The 21,580-nt window shown below is 39.8% G+C and overlaps 2 protein-coding genes across 3 annotated transcripts in view; one reads left to right on the forward strand and one right to left on the reverse strand.

Annotated features, from left to right (window-relative positions):
- NAV3 (neuron navigator 3) overlaps positions 1 to 21,580 on the reverse strand; it is an 867,875-nt gene that overhangs the window by 830,133 nt on the left and 16,162 nt on the right. The window contains exon 1 of one of the 2 annotated variants that reach the window (XM_082418852.1): positions 3,341 to 3,483. The exons of the other annotated variant lie outside the window; for it this stretch is intronic. The gene's annotated coding sequence lies outside the window, so the exon portion shown is untranslated. Of the gene's footprint in view, positions 1 to 3,340; positions 3,484 to 21,580 lie in introns of those variants that run through there. 2 annotated transcript variants of the gene reach the window in all.
- LOC309640395 (uncharacterized protein) overlaps positions 3,413 to 21,580 on the forward strand; it is a gene marked incomplete at its 5' end in the record, with an annotated part of 29,928 nt that continues 11,760 nt past the window's right edge. The window contains one exon of the mRNA XM_082419114.1: positions 3,413 to 10,400. Coding sequence (XP_082275240.1) covers positions 3,413 to 4,081 — 669 coding nt within the window. The 3' untranslated portion in view covers positions 4,082 to 10,400. The remainder of the gene's footprint in view (positions 10,401 to 21,580) is intronic.

Raw genomic sequence — 21,580 nt, forward strand, 5'->3', positions numbered from 1 at the left:
AGAATTCAAAGACAGGAAAAAGATTACTATGCCCATTTTTCTTCTGGAGTAAACAAAGCCAAGTGACATCTGTGAACAAGGAGGCCAGCGCAAGAATCCCTCTGTGACGCAGTCAGAAGGAAGAATATAACCTTGACCTCCTGAGTCCTATTTCCAAACACGCCTCCCTGACTGCCAACATTTTAAAGTTGACACAGCCTCTCGTTTGATTTGGTGATTTTCTCACCCTAATTATCCTAGCTACACACAAAGTCAGTTGCACATACACACTTCTTTATAAATTCTTTTCAATTAAAAAAAGTAACCTGTGTTTTCTGAAAATTTTATAACATTCAAGTGAAAGAGGAGCTAAGGTGAATCGCAAAGCTGGGAATCATTGTTCTGACTAAAGTCAAAAAGTTAACACCAGTCCATACAAAGAAGGCAGCACGCTTTTCCTATCAGGGGTCGTTATCCCTGAATGATCACAAAGTGTGGCTCTGGGTCCACACTTCAGCTTGCACCCAGGACAACCATTTCCTGTTGCCATGGGTTACAAGGATGAGTCATTTGGAGCCCTCCAGACAACTTGCGAGACGTCTTATCTTATACCAATGTCAGAATTAACAAAATATATTCTTGGTAATTAGCAGTGCTCAGCAATACAGTCTATTAAAATACCAGATCAAAAACAGCTGTTAATCCCTCTGCATGAAAATGGGGACTTGAGGTAAGTAAACTTGAGGGATTTTTTTCCTCTTATAAAGCAGATAGGTTGGGAATGATAAGCTTTCATTAAATGATCCATATATAGATGCAATCACAAGGGGGAGAAAACAGTTTCAGGATCAATGTACTATAAATAAGAGAGTAATTTGTGTCTTGTCACTAATATACCTTTTAACCTCAAATCACACAAGGCTTAATCAGAACAGGCTTTACGTTAAATCCTTCACATACACACATGAAAAGGAGCATTCACACCAAAAACATTAAATGTCCAGGAGGGAATGACCTCTCTTAAACCAAGAACAAGAAAATATGAACATTTTATTGCATCTACAATTAATTATACATCCAAGCTCCATGCAGCCTGCCAGGAGTATCTTGTAAATGTGTCAGGAGCAACCCACCCAACCAAGGAACACCAAAAAATCAGAAGTCAGGTGCAAACAATAATGTGGGACCATTACTACTATCACCGTTCACTAGAAGAAGAAAACGTTGTAGGAAAAACATGCTTTTTGGATATCACTGGCAAGGGGATCTAAGTCTTTTATAAATATTCATTTGAAATGCATAAATATGACCTCGGGTCCAAAAAGTATTAGGTGTAGAATTAAGAAGAGGAAAATACACTTAAAACCTACAGGTCCTTAATTGGCTAAAAACAAAGACAGTGTGGGGTGACATGGCAATATTTATCTTTTCTTGGTTTGGGTATAGGTTCCATTATATCAGTAGGTTCTCTTCTTCCTGACCCATTCTCTGCTCCAAGATCCTTTATCCTACATTAAAAGTTGAATTTAAAAACAAATGTGCAGACAAAGGAAAGGAGGCAATGGGAGCTCTCTAAAACTGAGACCTTTTTCTATATGAACTATGAACACCACTGAAACAGAGTGGAGGAAAATCATTGATTAGTATTGTTTTCACCCATGAATTACTCTGACCTCAGGAAAACTTGAGAGCATAACAACTAGATCTTTTAAGAAACAAAAGAAATCCGTATAAATCCTGTTTCTGGTTAAATAGAAGTCATCCCCTTTTCACCTTTGTTTTCACATGATTCAGACATCTTAAGTTTCAAAGAAAAATAAAACCATAGTGAAAAGCACCTCAACATAAATAAGGCTGAATGGGTTCTATACTATAGGGGCTCTGTTTTCAAATAAGTTTTAACTTATACCTACCTAGTATGCTGATACACATGCTAAGAACCAAAAGCAAAAGTCTGATTTTATTGTATTTTCATGTCTTCAGTACTGAAGTCTGAATCTAGTTATGTATTTTACACTAGAGTTGCTATGTCTTTTCTATTCTTTGGCAGGTCTCAATTGTCCTGGCCCCCCACTTGGTTCTTTTAGGCAGCCTCGACTTTGGGAAGCAAGCCTCTGAACCTTAATTATGATCTGTCTACTCATTCCAGTGACTAAGAAGTGCAAAACTGAGTGAGGTTTAAAGAGATAATTAAGGGAATAGAAGTTGCATGTTCCTCATCAACTGGGAGAAAAAAAACACACACACCTGTCTCCCAATTCCCCTAAAATTAAATATCTAAGAGGGGAAAGAGTTTATCAATAATTTAAAAAGGAAGTTTCTCTAGACTAAAACTAGATTTTTAAAAAGATAGATTTCTTTATACCCATGGCTTACGTGGATTTAAAACACATGCAGCCCTTACAATACATGTCATACTGGGAGCACGGAAGCAAGCTGCAGAACTCTGATACTGACATAGACGCCCAGCTTAGAATGCAGTTTCTGCAGAATCAAGGGAGATCAATAGATTCAGGAAACAAATATGTTGATGGATGAGGACGAGGCTGAAAACGACCAGGTTGAGGTGGCCACGCTGCAGGTTTCACTGCTCTTCCCATGCTGTCAGAACCAAAGGTTACAAACGATTCCCCTTTATTTTAAGAGGGAAAGGAGAAAAGGAAACGAGGGGAGGAAAAAAGAGGCAAGGAAGGGAACAGAATGGAGCCAGTCATGAGCAAAGGAAGAAAGAAAGGAGAAAGAGAAAGAGAGAAACCCAGAGAGGGGCGGGGGAGTAGGAAGAAAAGCTATGATGTATGGACGCTCGCCAGCCACCCAGCCGAGCGCTCCATCACCCTCAAGCCTGCGCCCCTCGCTCGCTCGTCTGGAAACGTGGGGGTCCCCGGTTCCGCCGCCCTGGTGCTGACAGCCCTCCCCGCGACCCAGGCCGGCGCACCCAGCGCCGAGATGCCCAAAGTAGCCCACCAGAGCCCAGCCACCCGAGCCCGCCACTCCCTGGACCGCGCTCGCCACCCACCCCCGCCCCGACTTCTCCCCGCGCCCCCATCACTAGTCTCAGGGAAAAAGCCGACGAGAGCGCAGAGATGGGAAAATCAAAAAGAGGAGGGGAGGGGGGCAACCAAAAGAATTATATATAAATAAAATTTAAGAAAAAATTATATATATATATAATTTTTTTCTTAAATAATGTGTTCATGGGTCCTGGGGGAACAGCAGGGGAGGAGACCCGTGGCAGGCACCTGGGAAGGAACACGCTGTTGCAAATACCCCGGGCTGCGTTGGGCTGGGCGATTTTCCACAAAAGGAAGTTTGGAAGAAGCGCAGCGGTTTGCCTTTGCAAAGAACGAAATCCCAGCGTTACCTGACTGAGGACAAGCCGGCGGGCCGCGGAAATCCTCAGGTTTGCGATATTGAGCCACTTGATCAGGTTACTATGGAAATCGTTTTAAGGAGAAGAAAAAAAAAAAAAAAAAGCCACCAGCCAGGCACATCCTCGTCACCCCCGAAGGAAACTGTCGGGGCCGCCGAACGCGGGCGCGGGACCGGGCGCGGCGCCTCTCCCGGCCCGGCTAGCTCTTTCTTCCCTCCTCGGCCGGGCCGCGCCTCCCCGCCCCGCGCCGCCGCCGCCGCCGCCGCCGCCGCCGCCGAGCAGCCCGCGGGCCGAGCGAGCCCTCCGCGGCGCGCAGCCGGGAGCGAGAGCGCGAGCGAGCTCGCAGCCGCCTGCCAGCCTCGGCTGCGGGCGGCGGGCGGCGCTGTTTCCCAGCAGCGCAGCTGGAATTTAAAGAGACAGGCGCGTCGCGGGGTCAGGGCCTCGGCCCGCGAGAGGAGCACGTCGGACGCCCACCGTCTCCGCCCCGGCGAGTGGCCAGAGCCGGCCCTGCGAGAAAAGTTTCCTACGGGGATAGCGGGAGGAGCGCTTGAAACCAGCCTCGGCCTCCTCTCCCGAATGCAGAACACAGGCTGCAAGGAGAGTACGAGGGATTTTTCTTTTTTTTCCCCTCCCTTGGAGACTAGGGGGGAAATGATTTGTATGCTCAACAAGTCATGCACCTATTTTCAGCCGCGCTCGTTTCCGTCCTTGTGCACCGACTTTTTTCATTGAAAGCACAGGGAGACAAATGGGGGTTCACTCCTGGTTTTATGCCAGACTCCAAGCAGAGACGCATGGGTTTGGAGGGAAGGTGGTGGCGGGAAGATACAGCTGTCAAATATCTTGGAAAATCTTTTTTTATTTCCTCTTCCTCTCTCAGCCAGCGAAGCACCTCCTTTTCCCTTCCCTCCCAGCCCTGGAGAACAGGCTTGAAGGTAGACTCCAACCTCTGGTCCAGCATCATCCGACAAATTACCTTCCCGCCGTCACCTTTTCTCTACAGCGTTGAATGCAAGCCTGCCTCTGTTGCCGAGAATAAGCAAGAATCTAGCAGAAAGAAGCATGTAGTCTGGCTGGCCCTTTTCAATCCCTAGCGGAAAGCCAGTTTTTCAGTGGGCAGTTCTCTCACTGCTATTGCAAATAAGGCTCAGATTTGTGCTGTTCCCAACATACAGCCCAGAAAGAATGTGTTTATAAATTTACATGGTTTAATACCACCACGGATGTATTTAGAGTACCAGAGAAATTATCCAATCAATTTATTTTGCTATTCTAACCATCACCTTTCACTGCATTATATACTAAACAGCCATCGTGGTACCAGTTCAGCCCAGATTTTCCCCAGGGAGTAAAGAATAAGGAGACTCTCCCTGTGGTCTTGTCCAAATCAATCAAACTGACTCCACAGAGGCACTCTTCCAAAGAGTAGTAAATGCTCCATAAATGGGGATGGTACTCTATTGGGTTGGTAGAATGTATTCTCAGAAGGAATGAATCTACTACGTCTAGATTATCAACACCTTGTGGGCAGGAACCATGTATATTTCTCTATATTTTTATGAGCCCAGCACAAAGCAAGGATGCTACATTCTAACTCAAGTGTCTTAAATTTCTTCCCTGTCTCTCCTTACGGACTTACCTCCTGTTCCACGCATCCATCTTGCTCGTCTTTTACCCTTCTTTCCAGGTAAGCCTTCAAAAAATAATAGTCTTACCTAAATCCTCCCATAGTTCCCCCATTTCCTTCAGGAAAACAGACAAATTTCTTATCATGGTATAGGACAGGGTTTATCATGCATCAGAATCACCTGGAGAGCTTATTAAAGATTTCTAGGCTCCGTATTCCTGTTCAACTTTTCCCCTTTAATGGGTCTAGGCTGGGGCAGAAGAATTTGTAGTCCTAACAAGACCCCAGCTGATGCTGATGTTGTGGATCTGGGACCAACCCTTTGAGAACCATCTTTGATGAGGTAGCCCCCCGCCGACTCCTCCTGTTTCATCATCCTTCACACCTGCCCCACAGTTGCCAAGCCAGTTAACTTACTGATGCCGTGCTTTCTCAGACAGCACCCACTCACCCCCACCTGTGCACATGCTGGTCTCTGCCAGGGATCCCCTCCCCCCCTTCCCACGTCCTCCCCCACCACATCTGGTCACTTTTGCTCAACCCCCAAAACTAAACTCCTTCAGGAGGCCTCCCCAGACACTCCCAGGTCCCACATCTGAGTTTAGCACCACACCTTGTGCTGCCGCTGTACCCACTTTTCACACCTAAGGTATAATAATTGTATGTTTACCTGTCTGCTTCCTCGCTAGACTGGGTGTGCTAGGGGCAGGGGCTGTAGCTTATTTATCCACGCATCCCCCAGTGCCTAGCACCTTGGCCGAGATATTGCAGCTCAATAAATGTGGAGGAGGGTGAGGAGAGACAGGGAGAAGAGGGACATTTCTGGTTGCCGATGATTGTGATGATGATCAAAGACAAAGGACAGAGTGACATAAGGGAAGTTGTAATAATATTAGAAAGGACAGAGGGAAAACAAGGAATTAATATTTATGAACTTCTAGCATGTATCAGATACTGGGTTAAATGCTTTGCATGTCTGCTATAAACAGTGTTTGTGTCTCCCCTAAATTCATATGTTGAAACCTAATCCCCAGTGTGATGGTATGTGAAGGTGGGACCTATGGGGAGGGGATTAGGACATGAGGGTAGAGCCCTCTTAAGTGGAATTTAGTGCCCTTGTAAAAGAGATTCCAGAGAGTTCCCTCACTCCTTCCTCCACATGAAGACACAGTGAGAAGATGGTCATCTACTAGGAAGCTTGTCCTTGCCAGACACCGAATCTGCTGGCTTCTTGATCTTGAACTTGCCAGCCTCCAGAACTGTGAGAAATAAACACAGTTTGTCATTTAAGCCACCTAGTCTTGGGTATTCTTGTTAGAGCAGCCAAAAAGTTTAAGACAATGTTACCTCATCTCTTCCTCAAAGCAACCCTGCAAGATCAGTATTACCTGAAATCTAAGGCGAGGAAAAGTTAAGTAGCTTGCTCAATATCACACAGCTGTTTGGTAGCTGTTGTGAGTGAAGCGAGGAAGGTTATGCTTTACTGCAAGCGCCACAGAGACAGGTTTCCACAGGTATAAATGTGTTTAATGTATATCTTGTTAATGTTCATGAGTTTTTGTTACTTTGATGAATATCACTTGACCTCTCACTTCCCTTCCTGCCTCACAGGCTAGGGCAGGGACCTCGAAGGCTTTATTGATGCTTCCCTGCCTCAACGGTCCAGTGAGGACTTCTCTGGCTGCTGAGTGTCGTTTCTGTGTGGTCTTGCTCAACCTACATATGGTACCCTTAATGCTATATAAATTTGTAACCGACCGACTAAACCAGACACGTAAACATCCATTACAGTGACAGGGCCAGAGTTCTTAACTTGTCTATCTTTCCACTATACTACATTTTACTATAATGGAGGTAAACATTAACTGGCAAGAAAATATGTGAATAAATTAAAAGTATGGTAGATAAAATTATTTTTGCTCCCTTTTGGATATTTGTCAAACATATACATATGTACATACATACACACACACACACACACACACACACATACACACAGAACGGAAGTGAGTTGGTATGAAAGTAGATTTTACAGACATTAGGGATAAGGCTTCAATCAAAAATTCAGCTAATTTGTTATAAATAAACCAACTCTCATAGCTCATAAAATCAGTTCAGTATAAACTTGGCAACCATACAAAGACATAGAATAAATTAGTATCAAATATTTCTCTATAGGAATGTTCATTTTCCTTGAATGTGTCTTTTACATAGGATTGTGCTAAAATCATGACATTCTTACAGCCAGAAGGTATCTTTAGGGCAGTGGTTCTTTCTTTAGCTGCACAGTAGAAACACTTGGGGGAGCATTCAAATACCGGAACGCCCAGGTTGCACCTCAAAGCAATTGTGTCAGAACCTCTAGGATTGGCATCCAGGCGTCAGGGTTTTTAAAGCCTTCCAGGTGATTCTGATGGACAAGCAGGATTGAGAACCACTTCTTCTGAGATGATCTGCAGTGTAATTCAAACCCGGCTCTTCCTTAGAATCACCTGGGAAATGTTAAAGGCTACCATGCCCAGGCCCACCTATAGAGATTCTGATTTGGTTGAGGTGGGGCCCAGTGCTTTCTACACCTAAAAGCAACCCCAGGAGATTCTAATGTTGAGCCAGGTTTGAGAATTATGGTCTTAGACCAATAGTTCTCAGAGCAGGGTCCTCAGAACAGCGCCATGAGCATCACCTGGGAACTTGTTAGAAATACAGACTCTCGGGCTTCCCTGGTGGCCCAGTGGTTAAGAATCTGCCTGCCAACACAGAGGACACGGGTTCAAGCCCTGGTCCGGGAAGATCCCACATGCCGCGGAGCAACTAAGCCCGTGCGCCACAACTACTGAGTCTGCGCTCTAGAGCCCGCGAGCCACAACTACTGAAGCCCACACGCCTAGAGCCCGTGCTCCACAGCAAGAGAAGCCACCGCAATGAGAAGCCCGAGCACCACAACAGAGTAGCCCCTGCTCCCTGAAACTAGAGAAAACCCGCTCGCAGCAATGAAGACTCAAAGCAGCCAAAAATAAATAAATAAAATAAAATAAATTTATAAAAAAAAAAAAGAAATACAGACTTTCTTTCCCATCCCAGATCTAGTGAATCAGAAATGCTCGTGGTGGGGTCCAAAACTCTGTATTTCCACAAGTCCTCCTGATTATTCTGATATGCCTTAAGTTTGGGAACCACTGCCTTACAACATGGTATTAACGGCATCATTCTCCTTTGGAATTAAGAACTCAGCATTATCTTCAGCAAACATCTACTGAATCCCTACCATGGTGGTTCTAACAAGTTTCCAGGTCACAGTGATGCTGCAGGATCAGGGACCACAGTTTGAGAACCACTGTCCTATTATGTGCCAGGCCCTGTAATAATTAAGTATTAATAATCTTGAAATTTGTTTTCAAAAGGAACCTATCCCAAAATAAAACCAATGTGTTGTGGCTCCATCGAGCTTATTAAAAGAAAAGTCTTGTACCTTATTCCCTAAGTAAAAAAGTACAGGATTGTGTAATATATATATATTTTACCTACTTTGACTTACCAGGTCAGAAAAATCTTTTGCATTCAGCCCTAAAAGCTATGGGCACCATAGTTATGGATGTGATTGTAAAAAGTTCCTTTACTATACTAGACTGCAGAAAAACCCCAGGGGAAAAAAAGAAAAAAAAAAAAAAGATAATCCCTCTCCCCTCAAACCAAAGCATCAGATCCAGGGCATAAGAGAGCTGCTGATGAAAATGTTGCCCTCTCTGGCTACACAAATGAGCCAATTTGCCTTCCCAAAGAGGCTACTCTTCTTCCTGTAATTGCTTTGAGAAGAAGGAAAAACCTGTTCATTCTCAAATAGCAAAAACCGTTCTTAGTGCCTTGCTGTAAACGTAGCTATATAAACTCTGTCCATCCTAACCCACAGACGTTAAAAGAACCCCTGGTTCCCACAGCCTGAGCTTCTTTCCAGGGAAAAGCACAGAAGTGCAGATGACTGAAAGCAAGCACTGTGTCACTAATCTTTGCCTCTAGTCAGGCAGCCAAAGAAAACCCCCAACCAGAGCACTCAAAAGAAGACAGACCATGAAATCTCCTTTCATCCTTTTAGCTGCTTGAATTGATTTCAGGCTACTAACCTGGAGCCTTGAGGGAGGATCTTTTGGGCATAAGCTTTTTTTTTTTTTTTTTTAAATGGTAAGAGACCCTACCTCTACTTGGCAATTGTTTTTGAAAAATTCTGAAATAGGGCTTCCCTGGTGGCGCAGTGGTTGAGAGTCTGCCTGCCGATGCAGTGGACGCGGGTTCGAGCCCTGGTCTGGGAAGATCCCACATGCCGCGGAGCAACTGGGCCCGTGAGCCACAGCTACTGAGCCTGCGCGTCTGGAGCCTGTGCTCCGAAACAAGAGAAGCCGCGATAGTGAGAGGCCCGCGCACCGCGATGAAGAATGGCCTCCGCTTGCCCCAACTAGAGAAAGCCCTCGCACAGAAACGAGGACCCAACACAGCCAAAAATAAATAAATTAATTTAAAAAAAAATTCTGAAATAGACTGCTAAACTGCATTTTCTTTCTGATACTACTTTAGGATCAATGGCATTTCTCTGCTTTAACAGATGAGAGCTCCAGGGAGAAGATCCTAAAAGAGCTCCGAGTTGCCAGCCAAAACATCAGGTGCTGAGTTGCTGACAAGAGAAAAAGCTTTCTAAGAGTGATCTACCAGCCTGTGTTTGCCTGTGCCTTTTCAAATGGCCACAATGTTATTTACTACATCAGCCACTGAACTACTTACTCTCCAAAGGTCTTAAAGTTTGAATGAAGTCTCCCTCTACCAAGGCTGAAGGCAATAAGAGTCACTGCCCTACAGCAAAATGTCACCCAGATTTTTTATATACCCTTAAATAAGCAATGCAGCTCCAAGAAATGTAATTAAGTTGCTTAAGTGAACAGAGAAAAGCAGTAAGTGGCCTTTAAAAATATCAATTGGGAGGGGGAAAATGTAAAGGGAACAAAAAGTAGATAAAGATGACGAAAAGAAAGGGAATGTAAGAATAATTGGGAAGGGAATTGTTGTGAGTGGCAAGAAGGCCTTCATCTGGAGAGTGTCAGTTACAGAGAGACAGCTGGGGTTGTTTCAGTATGGAGTTGATTTCTTTAGAAAAAAATAACAAAAAGCTAAATTTTCTAATCAGAAAGTAGCAGTGAGGTTACATAAGAGAATATCCCTGTTCTTAGGAGATTTCAGCTGAACTTACACTGAAACAGCTACAAAAATAATAATAATAAATGCTTATATAAGAATAAGAATGTGGGGACTTCCCTGGTGGTGCAGAGGTTAAGAATCCACCTTCCAATGCAGGGGACGCTGGTTCGAGCCCTGGTCCCGGAAGATCCCACATGCTGTGGAGCAACTAAGCCCATGCACCACAACTACTGAGCCTGCGCTGTAGAGCCTGCGAGCCACAACTACTGAGCCTGTGTGCCACAACTACTGAAGCCCACGCGCCTAGAGCCCATGCTCCACAACAAGAGAAGCCACTGCAATGAGAAGCCTGTGCACTGCAATGAAGAGTAGCCCCCGCTCGACGCAACAAGAGGAAGTCCATGCGCAGCAACGAAAACCCAACACAGCCCAAAATAAATAAATGAATAAATAAATAAATTTAACAACAACAAAAAAGAATAAGAATGTGTTTCTTATTCTTATATAAGAATAAGAATATGATAATTTAGGAGTTTGGGATTAACATATATACACTACTATATATAAAACAGATAACCAGCAAGATGCTACTGTATAGCACAGGGAACTGTACTCAAGATTTTGTAATAGCCTATAAGGGAAAAGAATCTGAAAAGGAATATATATATATGTGTGTGTGTGTATGTATATATATATATCACTGAATCACTGTGCTGTATACCTGAAACTAACATGATATTGTAACTTAACTACTATAAAAAAATTTTTTTAAGAATATGTTTCATATATGGAGAAAGAGAATGCAAATGTGACAAATGTTAATGAAAGGTGTATGTAGGTGAATCTAAATGAATTGTAATAGACTTATAACTTCTCTGCAGATTTTACAGTTTTCCAAAATAAAAGATTTAATTAAAAAAGAAGAGATTAGTAAAAGTTCTGCAAAGTTAGTTACTCAAAGGAACAATACAAAAAAGAGTTTAAAATGAGGGTCCTGAAAATAGATTTCCAGTCTGTTCTAAACACCGTTAACAGGAGATTGGCAACGTGTTCCCCTCTGGTATGACAACTACTGTCATTAGAGATGTGGCGAACATGTTTTAGTGCATCGTTTCTTCCAAGTAATCAGCACACTACTCTGTACCATGGTGACCTTTTGAATATTCTGCAAATTGATTTCCAGGCCATTCCTGCTCCCCCTTGTTTATAGCCTTGGTTACCTAGAAGACGATCAGCAAGACTGGCCAGCTGTGAGGCCTGCATTTCCCTGCTCATCAGCACTCAGAATCACATTTTCTCTCTCTCCCAGAGGCCTCATGACAACCCTTACCCTTGGTCTGGAGAGCAGTAGCCCCGAGAACCTTCTACAAGTTCAGGTGTAAGAGCTACAAGCAGTTGTATGAGCTGCTCAGAGGTACTCAGTAGAACACCAGGAGCAGCACAGTTATACTTTTCTGTATTACAAACTATGAGAGTAGAATTATAAACCTCTTGACAATCTAGAGTGCACATATTCCTTGAAACCATGGTATATCCAAATTATTCATATATTTTTCTATCATTAAATCATCTTTACCGGTTGTTTTCATGAATTTTTAATCCATGTCCTTCCTTATGCTAAATCTTCATGGAGCTGATGCCACTGACCCACACTAAGGTTTCCTCTAAAAATTCCTGCAACAAGCAATCTCAAACCCTGAGTCACACCCAGATCATGAAATAAGAGAAAGTCAGCACCTACCTTAAGCTTTATGAATTAGAATTCCCCAGCAGACACAAATTCCCACAAATAACTGACAAAAATGGAATCAAAACAAGCCAGGTGTATTCAATTTCTGCAAGGCAAATGCCCAGTTTCTGTTAGAACAGTCCTGATTTTCTAAGTGATGGGGAGAGAAAAAGATTTTGATTTCCAGTATTTGGTCAACCCTGACCTGCATAGGTTTCATATCTTTGGGGGAAAATAAGCAAAAATGGAAGAATTAGCTAGCATGAAAATAAAATGGAACAGAGAGTGATTTTATCCACATGTGGGAGGATATAGAGAAAAGATAAAGTTAGGAAAAGTTAATCACTTCTTGCCACACACTGACAGCACAAATCAAAATTCAAGATGTGCTTGCTAGGTAGAAACATCAAGAGAATGTTCTCCTTTTCTTTCAGAAATAAAGAATCAGGTAAGGGAATTTCTATTTGAATAGCACAATATATAGGGAGAAGAATTATACATGCGATTGTCCTTATCAGTGAATACAAAACCACACTCCCACGGAACACTCAATAAGCAAAACATAAGTGATAAATAGAAAGCTAGGATCACCTCTTGGTTATTCAGCCCTGTAGAGTCTAAATTGAATATGTGAAAAGTTCAGAAACAGGAAAGAGTTTTGTTCCTCAAATCTACACATCTTTGTAAAATTTGTCTCCCCTAAAGGGAATCCTGTTTACTTCCATGCATTCAAAGTTCCAAAGCCTAAACTGGAAGTTATGTGGAACAGGAGAGCGAGGGAATAGTCCTGAACTCTGGTAGTAACTGAGGGCGGGTAGGTATTAGTGGAAGTTTACTCATTTTTATTCCATCAAGCACAGTGATAGGAGTATACCTTTTTCTCCTACCAAGGGATTGGCGAGGGCCAGTTTGGGGAGGAATTTCATTCGCGTCCATTAATGGGTTATTGGTTTCTTCTAATGTTTTTAGCAAGATGCCTTTAGGAACTAAAACACCAGTATAAACCAGCTTATTGATTTGCTTATTCCACTCACAGGATGCCCCCCTAACCATAGCAGCTGGGAATTCAAACATAGAAAAGTTAACTTATTACAATTAATGTGGATAATACACGAATAGCAGATATAGCCCTCAGGCAAAATAACTATTTAAAAATAGCATGAAGACAGCTTTTCTTCCATAACTTCATGTAATCCAAAGCTACTTATCACTTCATGCAATTCCAAAATACTCAAGCTACACATTACATTTTATGTAATATATAAAGATATAGACATAAGGGATAGATAGATAGATAGATAGATAGATAGATAGATAGATAGATAGATAGATAGAAGTGTATTTGAACCTACACTGTAAATCTGATTTATTGCATGGGAAACTTTCAGAGTTCCTAATACATATATGTGAGGGTTCAGTCTACATGTTTGATGAAAATGAGCTAGCATATTTCTGATTTATGTTTCATTGATATCTACTATTTAAATGTTTCCTTATTGGCACTCAAATAGTATCAAAAGCATGTGTATGAGAGAGAGTATGCATGCACACATTGGCTTTAATTTGATTTCCTACTCTCAAAAATTCTCAAACAAAATTCTCAAACATCTTCTGCTTCTTAAAAGGAATGTCTTATTTAGCTTGATAAGAACACCAACTCTGTTTATAACAAACCGAGATACTTCATTCTGAAACCCCCAACATTTTACTCACTATATAACTCTTCTGTGTAAACACTTGATTCAAGTCACAGTCTGCAATCCGAGATCCTGAAAAGATGGATAGGCCCTGAATCACATGATATGTAATGTGGAGTTGTATCTCACCTCCTATAATAGCTGTCATAGGAGAGCAGATGTGAAATGCTAATGTCTGTCTCCTTGATGTTTTGCAGACTAGTGAGGTTTTCCTGGTAATTTATAAACTTGTTGAAGTCATGAGCACTTATGAAGCCAGTTTTATTTCCAGCTTAACCAGAAGTCTTACCTAAAAGGGCAACACTTATTACTTCTGTCAACTATTGTGTTTGTTCTGTGTTAATACCAGTTATCATTAATCTACCTGAGAATCAAAGTTTATTTAGTCTTCCACCCTTAGTTGTACACAGTATCCAGTTAGAATGACAGATGCCGGTGCTGGTGAAGATAAATAGTAATTTCCTTTACATAAAAATTGCACTAATATCTTTAAAAACATCTAGATAAGAACCATTTCTTTCTTGCTAATGCTACCAAATAGGGTATGAATGGAGAAATATAAATTGAATGCTGGTCATAAGAACACATGCCCAAAGACTATCTCCTTTATGTAAAAATGAAGTAAATTGAACAAAAAGCTCATAGAGAATGATGGATATATGATGAGAAAATATATGGTCCTTCCAATTTATTTCCTGAACTCTGAGATCTCTAAGAGGTGATGAGATTTTCACGAGGAAAAGTTAAAGTGATTGCAGACATAGATTTGTTCCATTGAAGGCAAGTGCAAACCCTTGGCAAAGCACATATTTTGAAACATATATATCCATAAAATTTATTTAGAAGCATCTGACTTCCTTTGAGAGTTTTAAGAAATGACTCAATCAATATATTCATTTGAAAACTGAGATCCAAAATCTGTAGTCAGTATTTATGACCATTTTATTACTTTTTTTTTTTCTAAAATTTTCAACATCCTTTCTACAGGCTGTTACATCCTGATGTCTGTGGGAGGTTTCCAACTCTGTTTCAAAGTTCTCAAAAGAAGAGAGTTTACAGCATGTTATTTCTGTAGACCGCCTAACTTTTGAAATCCTTCGAAACTTTAACAGGAACTCTCTGCAAGGATGTATTCTACCCATACAAGTTGATAATATTTGTATCCAACAAATCAATTTAAAAGAATAAGTTTGGAAGTAACTGTCAGGATTATAACCTGTTATTTTGTGACTGTGAGTTTTCCAGAACACATGCATAGTAATCAAAGCAATAATACAATAATACATATTTTTCCCTAACCTGGTTCATAAAGCCTAATTCAGATTTATATTATTTTTAAAATAGCAAAGACCTTTACTTCTTGCTTTAGCATTGTAATTTAATAATTCAAATATAGCATTTTATTCAGATTGCTCAGATTTCCTCACTTCAGTATATTTATAATTTTGCCTGAAACATTTCTTTCTTGCCAAACTGTAAATTTAAATGTATCTCATGAGTTCTCATGTAATAGAATGGTAAGAAGAAATCTCTTAAGAATGATTAATCAATCAGCAAATTTAGTGTGGACCTACTATGTGTAAGACAGAGTAACCCCACTACAAGAGATTACAAAAGTTGTAGGGAATCATTCCTTTACTAAAAAAGCTTTCTATCTACCTGGGATTACAGTTTATGAGAATGAAGCAATTAACTAGTGATATAAGAGAATGTACACTTCAAATGAGTAATCTGTCATTAAGAACAACCAAAGATAATTTTCCAGCCCTTAATTTTAATGTTCTGAGCAAATGGGGTTAAAGTGAGCTAGTGACTTTTAATAAGGCCTTACAGAGCCTTGATACTCAAAATGTGATCCAAAGGACCAGCTTCCAATGCATTACCTGGAAGCTGGTTACAGATGCAGTCTCAGGCCTCAACCCAGACCTATGAATCACAATCTTCATTTTCATATCATTTCTTTTCAAAATCAATCATATGCCCATTAAATTTGAGACTATTATGAGGGAAGTAGTCCTTGATCTAAAAGGACAAAATAGGTAAGATTATAGTCGTAAGCAGAATCAGAAGGTGAAGGGCCCCGAAAGTTCAACTGAATCCATTTTTCTGTTTGCAGTGGTCAAGTATAGAAAGTATTAGAACACAGGTATAAGGGGAACAAGGACATCAATTAGGAAAACATAGCCTAAGAAGACACACCATGTATTTTGGTGATTGTCCGAGCGAGTTCTCTTCTTCTATGAGGAAGAAGAGCTAAAGGTTACATGCACCCAAAGGAGAGAGAAGTGAATCCAATTGGTCAGAGCCTGAGATTCATTGAGCTATGTCTTGTAGCGGCCCTAAATTCTGTTCCTCAAAAGAATGAATTAGCCTGGCTGCCCTTTCACTAGAGAACTATCCTGTACTTCTTGTTTTTGTGGAATAAAAATACCTGAGCAGAGTTTGCATATACCACCCATGGGAGGGGTGGGGATGAAGGGGCATGGTGGATGAAGCTGGAAACCTGTCCTCCTCTGTTTTGCATAAAAATGGGCATGTGAGGCAGCCCATTTTGTTTAAGTAGATTCTTGTTGGTCAAGTAGATATTTGTTGATCAGCTAGATTCTTGTTGGGCAAGTACATTCAAAATATGCAGGATTTTTGTCTGAGGACCAAAGTCCCAAGATCTAGATTCCTTATGGAAAGTAAAAGGCCCTCCTCAACCCCAAGCCCCAGAATTGGGGGTTTATAGAGTGGTTAACAATATATCTTTCAAACTAGAATACCTTTGAGGGTGAAAAGAGAAAATTCTTTAAAACCACACCAGGACAACAGGTGTAAACTAAGACTATCCTAAGCAAACCTGTGTTATCATATAAATTATAGTGTGACTGCACAAGAAACTGGTATAAAATGCCCTAAAATCTCAGAATGTGAATACAATGAAATCTCTTTCACTTCTCCAAGTAATATCTTGAGCCCCTAATTTCTTTATTAGTAGGCAGTCATGTAACTTCTTCTTTAGAACCCTCCTTTCATCAACCAAAACCTCTGATGTTCACACAGCCCAACTTGCACATTCAATCAGGAAGAACACTGGAGTCTTGTACATTGCTTCTTATGATGTGGTTGGCCCTATTGAAGCTGGGTTCTACAAAATTCCAGAGTCGGTGCCAATCCACCACTGAAATAATGACTTGATAATCTAGATCCAAGCTCAAGCCACTGTCATTCCACAAGGAAGCAGGAACCCACTTCCTCAGTGCTAAACAAGGGCAAGAGCACCTCTCTCTTGATCTCCCAACATTCCTAGGTCTTAGCTGCCAACATTCTGGGGTCTGGATTGGTTCAATGTCACCCAAACAGAGACCACTTTACTTTCCCTCCCCAGGGTGTTGGGCAGCTTTTCTTCTATTCTCCAAACACAAAGTTGTTACTCTTCTGAGGAAGGTAATACTCTGCGAATCAAAGATAGTTTACCCTGCTATTGAAGAACCTTTACAGGAAGATGAAAGTTGATGATACCTTTTACGATTCCAAAACTAAATTTTAGCACCTCTCGAGAGAGATTTTTTTTTAATTATAAGATAAATAAGCACAAGGGATGCAATATACAACATGATGACTACAGCTGGTGTATGATATATAGCAAAGTTAAGGGAGTTAATCTGAGAGTTCTTATCACAAGGAGAAAAATTATTTTCTTTTTTCTTTTTTTCTTGCTTTTCCTTTTATTATATCTATGTAAGAAGATAAATGTTAGCTGAACCTATTGTGGTAATCATTTCACAATATATGTAGATCAAACCATCATGCTGTATGCCTTAAACTTATACAGGAATGCATGTCAATTATTTCTCAATAAAACTGGAAAATAATTTTTAAAAGAACTAAAAATATACAGCTTAAAAAATTTCAGAGAGAGAGAAGGTACCAACATTATTATTTTTATTTTTCCCTTTTTTATCTAATAAAACTACATGTCTTATAAAAAGAAGTAGTACAAAATAATTTTTTTAAAAAGGTAAACTCTGATGGTATGTTCTGCTATGCACAGATTAAAAAAATTGGAATGTGTCTCCTATTTGCCAAGTAGGTGTCATCGTGATTTAACAAAGACCTGGGAGAAAAGGTATTAACATTGGTGTTGGGGATGGAAATGACTGAATGTCAACTAGAGCCATTTCCTAAGAAAAATTTTACTGTATTATGCAAGTGAAATAAGATAGAAAAAGATAAACACTATATGATATCACTTATATGTGGAATCTAAGAAATACAACAAACTAATGAATATGACAAAAAAGAAGCATACTCACAGATATAGAGAACAAATTAGTGGTTATCAGTGGGGATCGGGAAAGAAGGAGGGCCAAGTTAGGGATAAAGGATTAAGAGGTACAAACTACTATGTATAAAATAAGCTACAAGGATATATTGTACACCACAGAAAATATAGCCAATATTTTATAATAACTATAAATGGAGTATAACCTTTAAAAATTGTGAATCCCTATACTGTACACCTGTAACGTATAATATGGTACATCAACTATAATTCAATAAAAAATAAATAATTTTAAAAGGCATAATTGACCCCAAAAAAACCACTTTACTGAACATAGAAACTGATTAGGCTTCTTAATAGACCAAAAATAAAATATGGAAAGAAAAAATAAAGTGTGAAACCAAGTTTTAAATCTGAATGATGAGAATAATACTGATGCCATGAACAAGTGAAAGTTAAGCAAATGTAGCTGGTTTAAGCGAGATGATTAATTCACTTCAAGAAACATTGATTTTCAGCTTTTTAACAGTAGAACATCCAAATGGAAGTATCTGTTGGAGAGTTTGAAATTTTAAAAAATAGAGCATGGTTAAAAATTAGAAGTTACTGTACAAAGTTGAGAGTCTTCTACTTCTTAGGGGATTATAGCCTCATGGATGTGCTCATTAAGGGTAAATAAAGAGCAGGGTGAAAAAGATGTGTCATCAAAGAGTCAAAGATGGGACTTCCCTGGTAGCACAGTGGTTAAGAATCCGCCTGCCAATGCAGGGGACACGGGTTCAATTCCTGGTCCAGGAAGATCCCACATGCCACGGAGCAACTAAGCCCATGCACCACAACTACTGAGCCCACGGGCCACAACTACTGAAGCCCGTGCGCCTAGAGCCCATGCTCCGCAACAAGAGAAGCCACCATAGTAAGAAGCCCGCGCACCGCAATGAAGAGTAGCCCCCGCTGGCTGCAACTAGAGAAAGCCTGCACGCAGCAACAAAGACCCAACGCAGCCAAAAATAAATAAATAAATAAATAAATAAATTTTTTAATGTTTAAGAAAAGAAGTCAAAGAAAGTACAGGCACCTCAGAGATACTACAGATTCGCAGTAAAGCAAATATTGCAATAAAGCAAGTTACACCAATTTTTTGGTTTCCCAGTGCATAGAAAAGTTATGTTTACACCATACTGTAGTTTTCTTAGTGTGCAATAGCATTATGTTTAAAAAGTAGTGCATATACCTCAATTAAAGAACACTTTATTGCTAAAAAAGGCTAACCATCACCTGAGCCTTCAGCAAATTGTAATCTTTATGCAGTAGTCACATCAAAGATCACAGATCACCATCATAAATATAATAATACTTTTAAAAGTTTGAAATATTTAGAGAATTACCAAAGTGAGACCCAGAGACACAAAATGAGCAAATGTTGGTAAAATGGTACCAGTAGACTTTCTGGACGCTTAGTTGCTGCAAACCTTCATCTTGTCAAAAACAAAATACCTGGGAAGCACAATAAAGCAAATCACAATGAAACGAGGTATGCCTGTATGATCAAAAAGACAGTCATGTACTGTTGACTTGGAAATGGAAATTAATGTCAGTGTAACAGAGAACTTTGTAAAGAGAGATAACATGGAAAACCTAAAGAGAAATTCAACCAGTTGGAAGTCAACAGTATTAAATGTCATGGAAAGATAAGAGGACACAAAGAGTCTAAAAATAAGCCCTTGGATTTTACACAAAGCAAAAGGTACAAATATTTAAGTGCCAACTATTTCCTAGGTGCTTTTACTTAAATGAAATATTTTAAGAGGAAACATTGAACAGTGTCCCTGGATGTGGAGACCAGACAGATAATTTTGGCAGGGAAAGAACAGAGCAACATGAAGTGGTGACTCAGAGGATCAATCTAGATTCTCTTGTAATCAAGATGCAACAATCTCTACTTGCTTGAAAGCAGGGAGGAAGAAACTTATAGGGAGAGAAATTGGAGGGGTTATGATAGAGGTTAAGTGATTGCAATGGTAAATGTTGAAAAGTTGAAGTTTTCTCATTATTAGCAATAATTAGCAATTTCATGTTCTCTATCAAAGAGTTAATTTTGTTTAATTATGCACGGAATGAGTCTATGTTTCTATATCAGCTCTCCTTGTCTCCCTGCCCTTTGCTTTTATGGTTTTACATTCTTAAAAACAAATTCTTTTTCATTCCACTCTAACCTTGTGAACAGTTAACTAGTTTTACAAAGAAATATAAATTTTGAGTAATCAGCCTAATTGCTGACCCAATCTTACATTTATAAATTATATTAAAAAAAAAACTCCACCAGGGAATTTCAAATCTTCCTTAAAAATCAATGAGATGTTGCTCACATAGATTATCATAATAAAATTTTTAAACAGGTTCTATCTCATAGCAGTGATTCTCCTGCTTCCCTCAAATCATCTTGCCTCATTAGACACTGATGTATTCTAAAAATTATATAAATGTATCTGTGAAGTAGAATAACTACCAAAAAGTAATTTCCTCATTTCTTGCATTATGAAGCTCTTCCAAATGCCAAGTATTATAATGCAATATTCTAAACTGGCAGTTTATTTCCTGTATTCAGAGTAATACTGTCTTATCTAAACCAAAAGACAAGTACCTTCTAGCCCTCGTCATTCCTCTAAGCACCAGCCACCCAATTCTCTAGAACTGAGAATCAGTCTCAGCTGCATCAGCTGCTCCGTTGACATCTCTTGGTTAACCTCCCATGCCTAAACGTCCCTTGGGCAAGATAAAATTTCAGTGTGATAGGATATCATTTTCTCTTACAATTAAATCCTAGACAGGCAGATACAATAGCAACTTCATCTCTTGCCCAAAAGCTAGCCACTTTTGGATGATGATTACTAAGTAGAGTTACTTCCCCAGAAATAAGAAGCAGAGACTGTCAAATGAATCACACATGGGTATTTCGCTATTACACACAAAAGGAGCTAAGTGGGCTGAAAAGAAGAAAAGAAACAGCTATTGATTTCATTGCCACATCAAAGGGAAAGCTGAGCAAAATTCAGTCATCAACAACCACAAACCAATCTAGCCTTGGTTGGGCAATAAAACTAAAAATAATTGAAAATAATAAAATCATTTGAGCAGTGTCAATACACACACATTAAATTTAAATTCATGCTGACTTTTCTGACTTGAAAAAGGTGAAAATACAACTGAATAACTGTAAAAGTATTTCAGAAGAAATACCGTATAGCTATTTCATAAGCTTGTTGAAAGAATCTCATGAGTTATTGATGTATGTGAAGCTACTTAGAAAAATTATAAAGTGCTATATAAATGTTAGCCTTAGTATTAGAAAATCCAAGATATTATTATTAAATGGTTGTTACTACTAGCCATAGTTTATCAGTTGTGAAATCCACTCTGAATAAATGTTAAAACGTTTGGAGCTGCTTACATTGACATCCATAAGGTTTATCTGTAAAATTAATTTCAGAAATCTTCTGGTTAATGCTTAAGGATAAGCAGATGTCAATTGTGGTATATTACTATTTAGAAACTGGTAAATCTAGAAATTTTCTAGGAATGTAAATTTCAAAGGTAAAATTTTTTCTTCTTGTCTTTGCAAAATTATTCACCAAATGTTATGCAAAGTGCAAAAAAAAAAAAAAGAAAACCCTTTGTTACAATCTCCCTATTATGTCTCTCCTGAAGTATTAATGTCAAATAATTATAA

Source organism: Balaenoptera physalus (assembly GCF_965194825.1).
Source record: "Balaenoptera physalus genome assembly, chromosome: 13".
Lineage (NCBI taxonomy): Eukaryota > Metazoa > Chordata > Mammalia > Artiodactyla > Balaenopteridae > Balaenoptera > Balaenoptera physalus.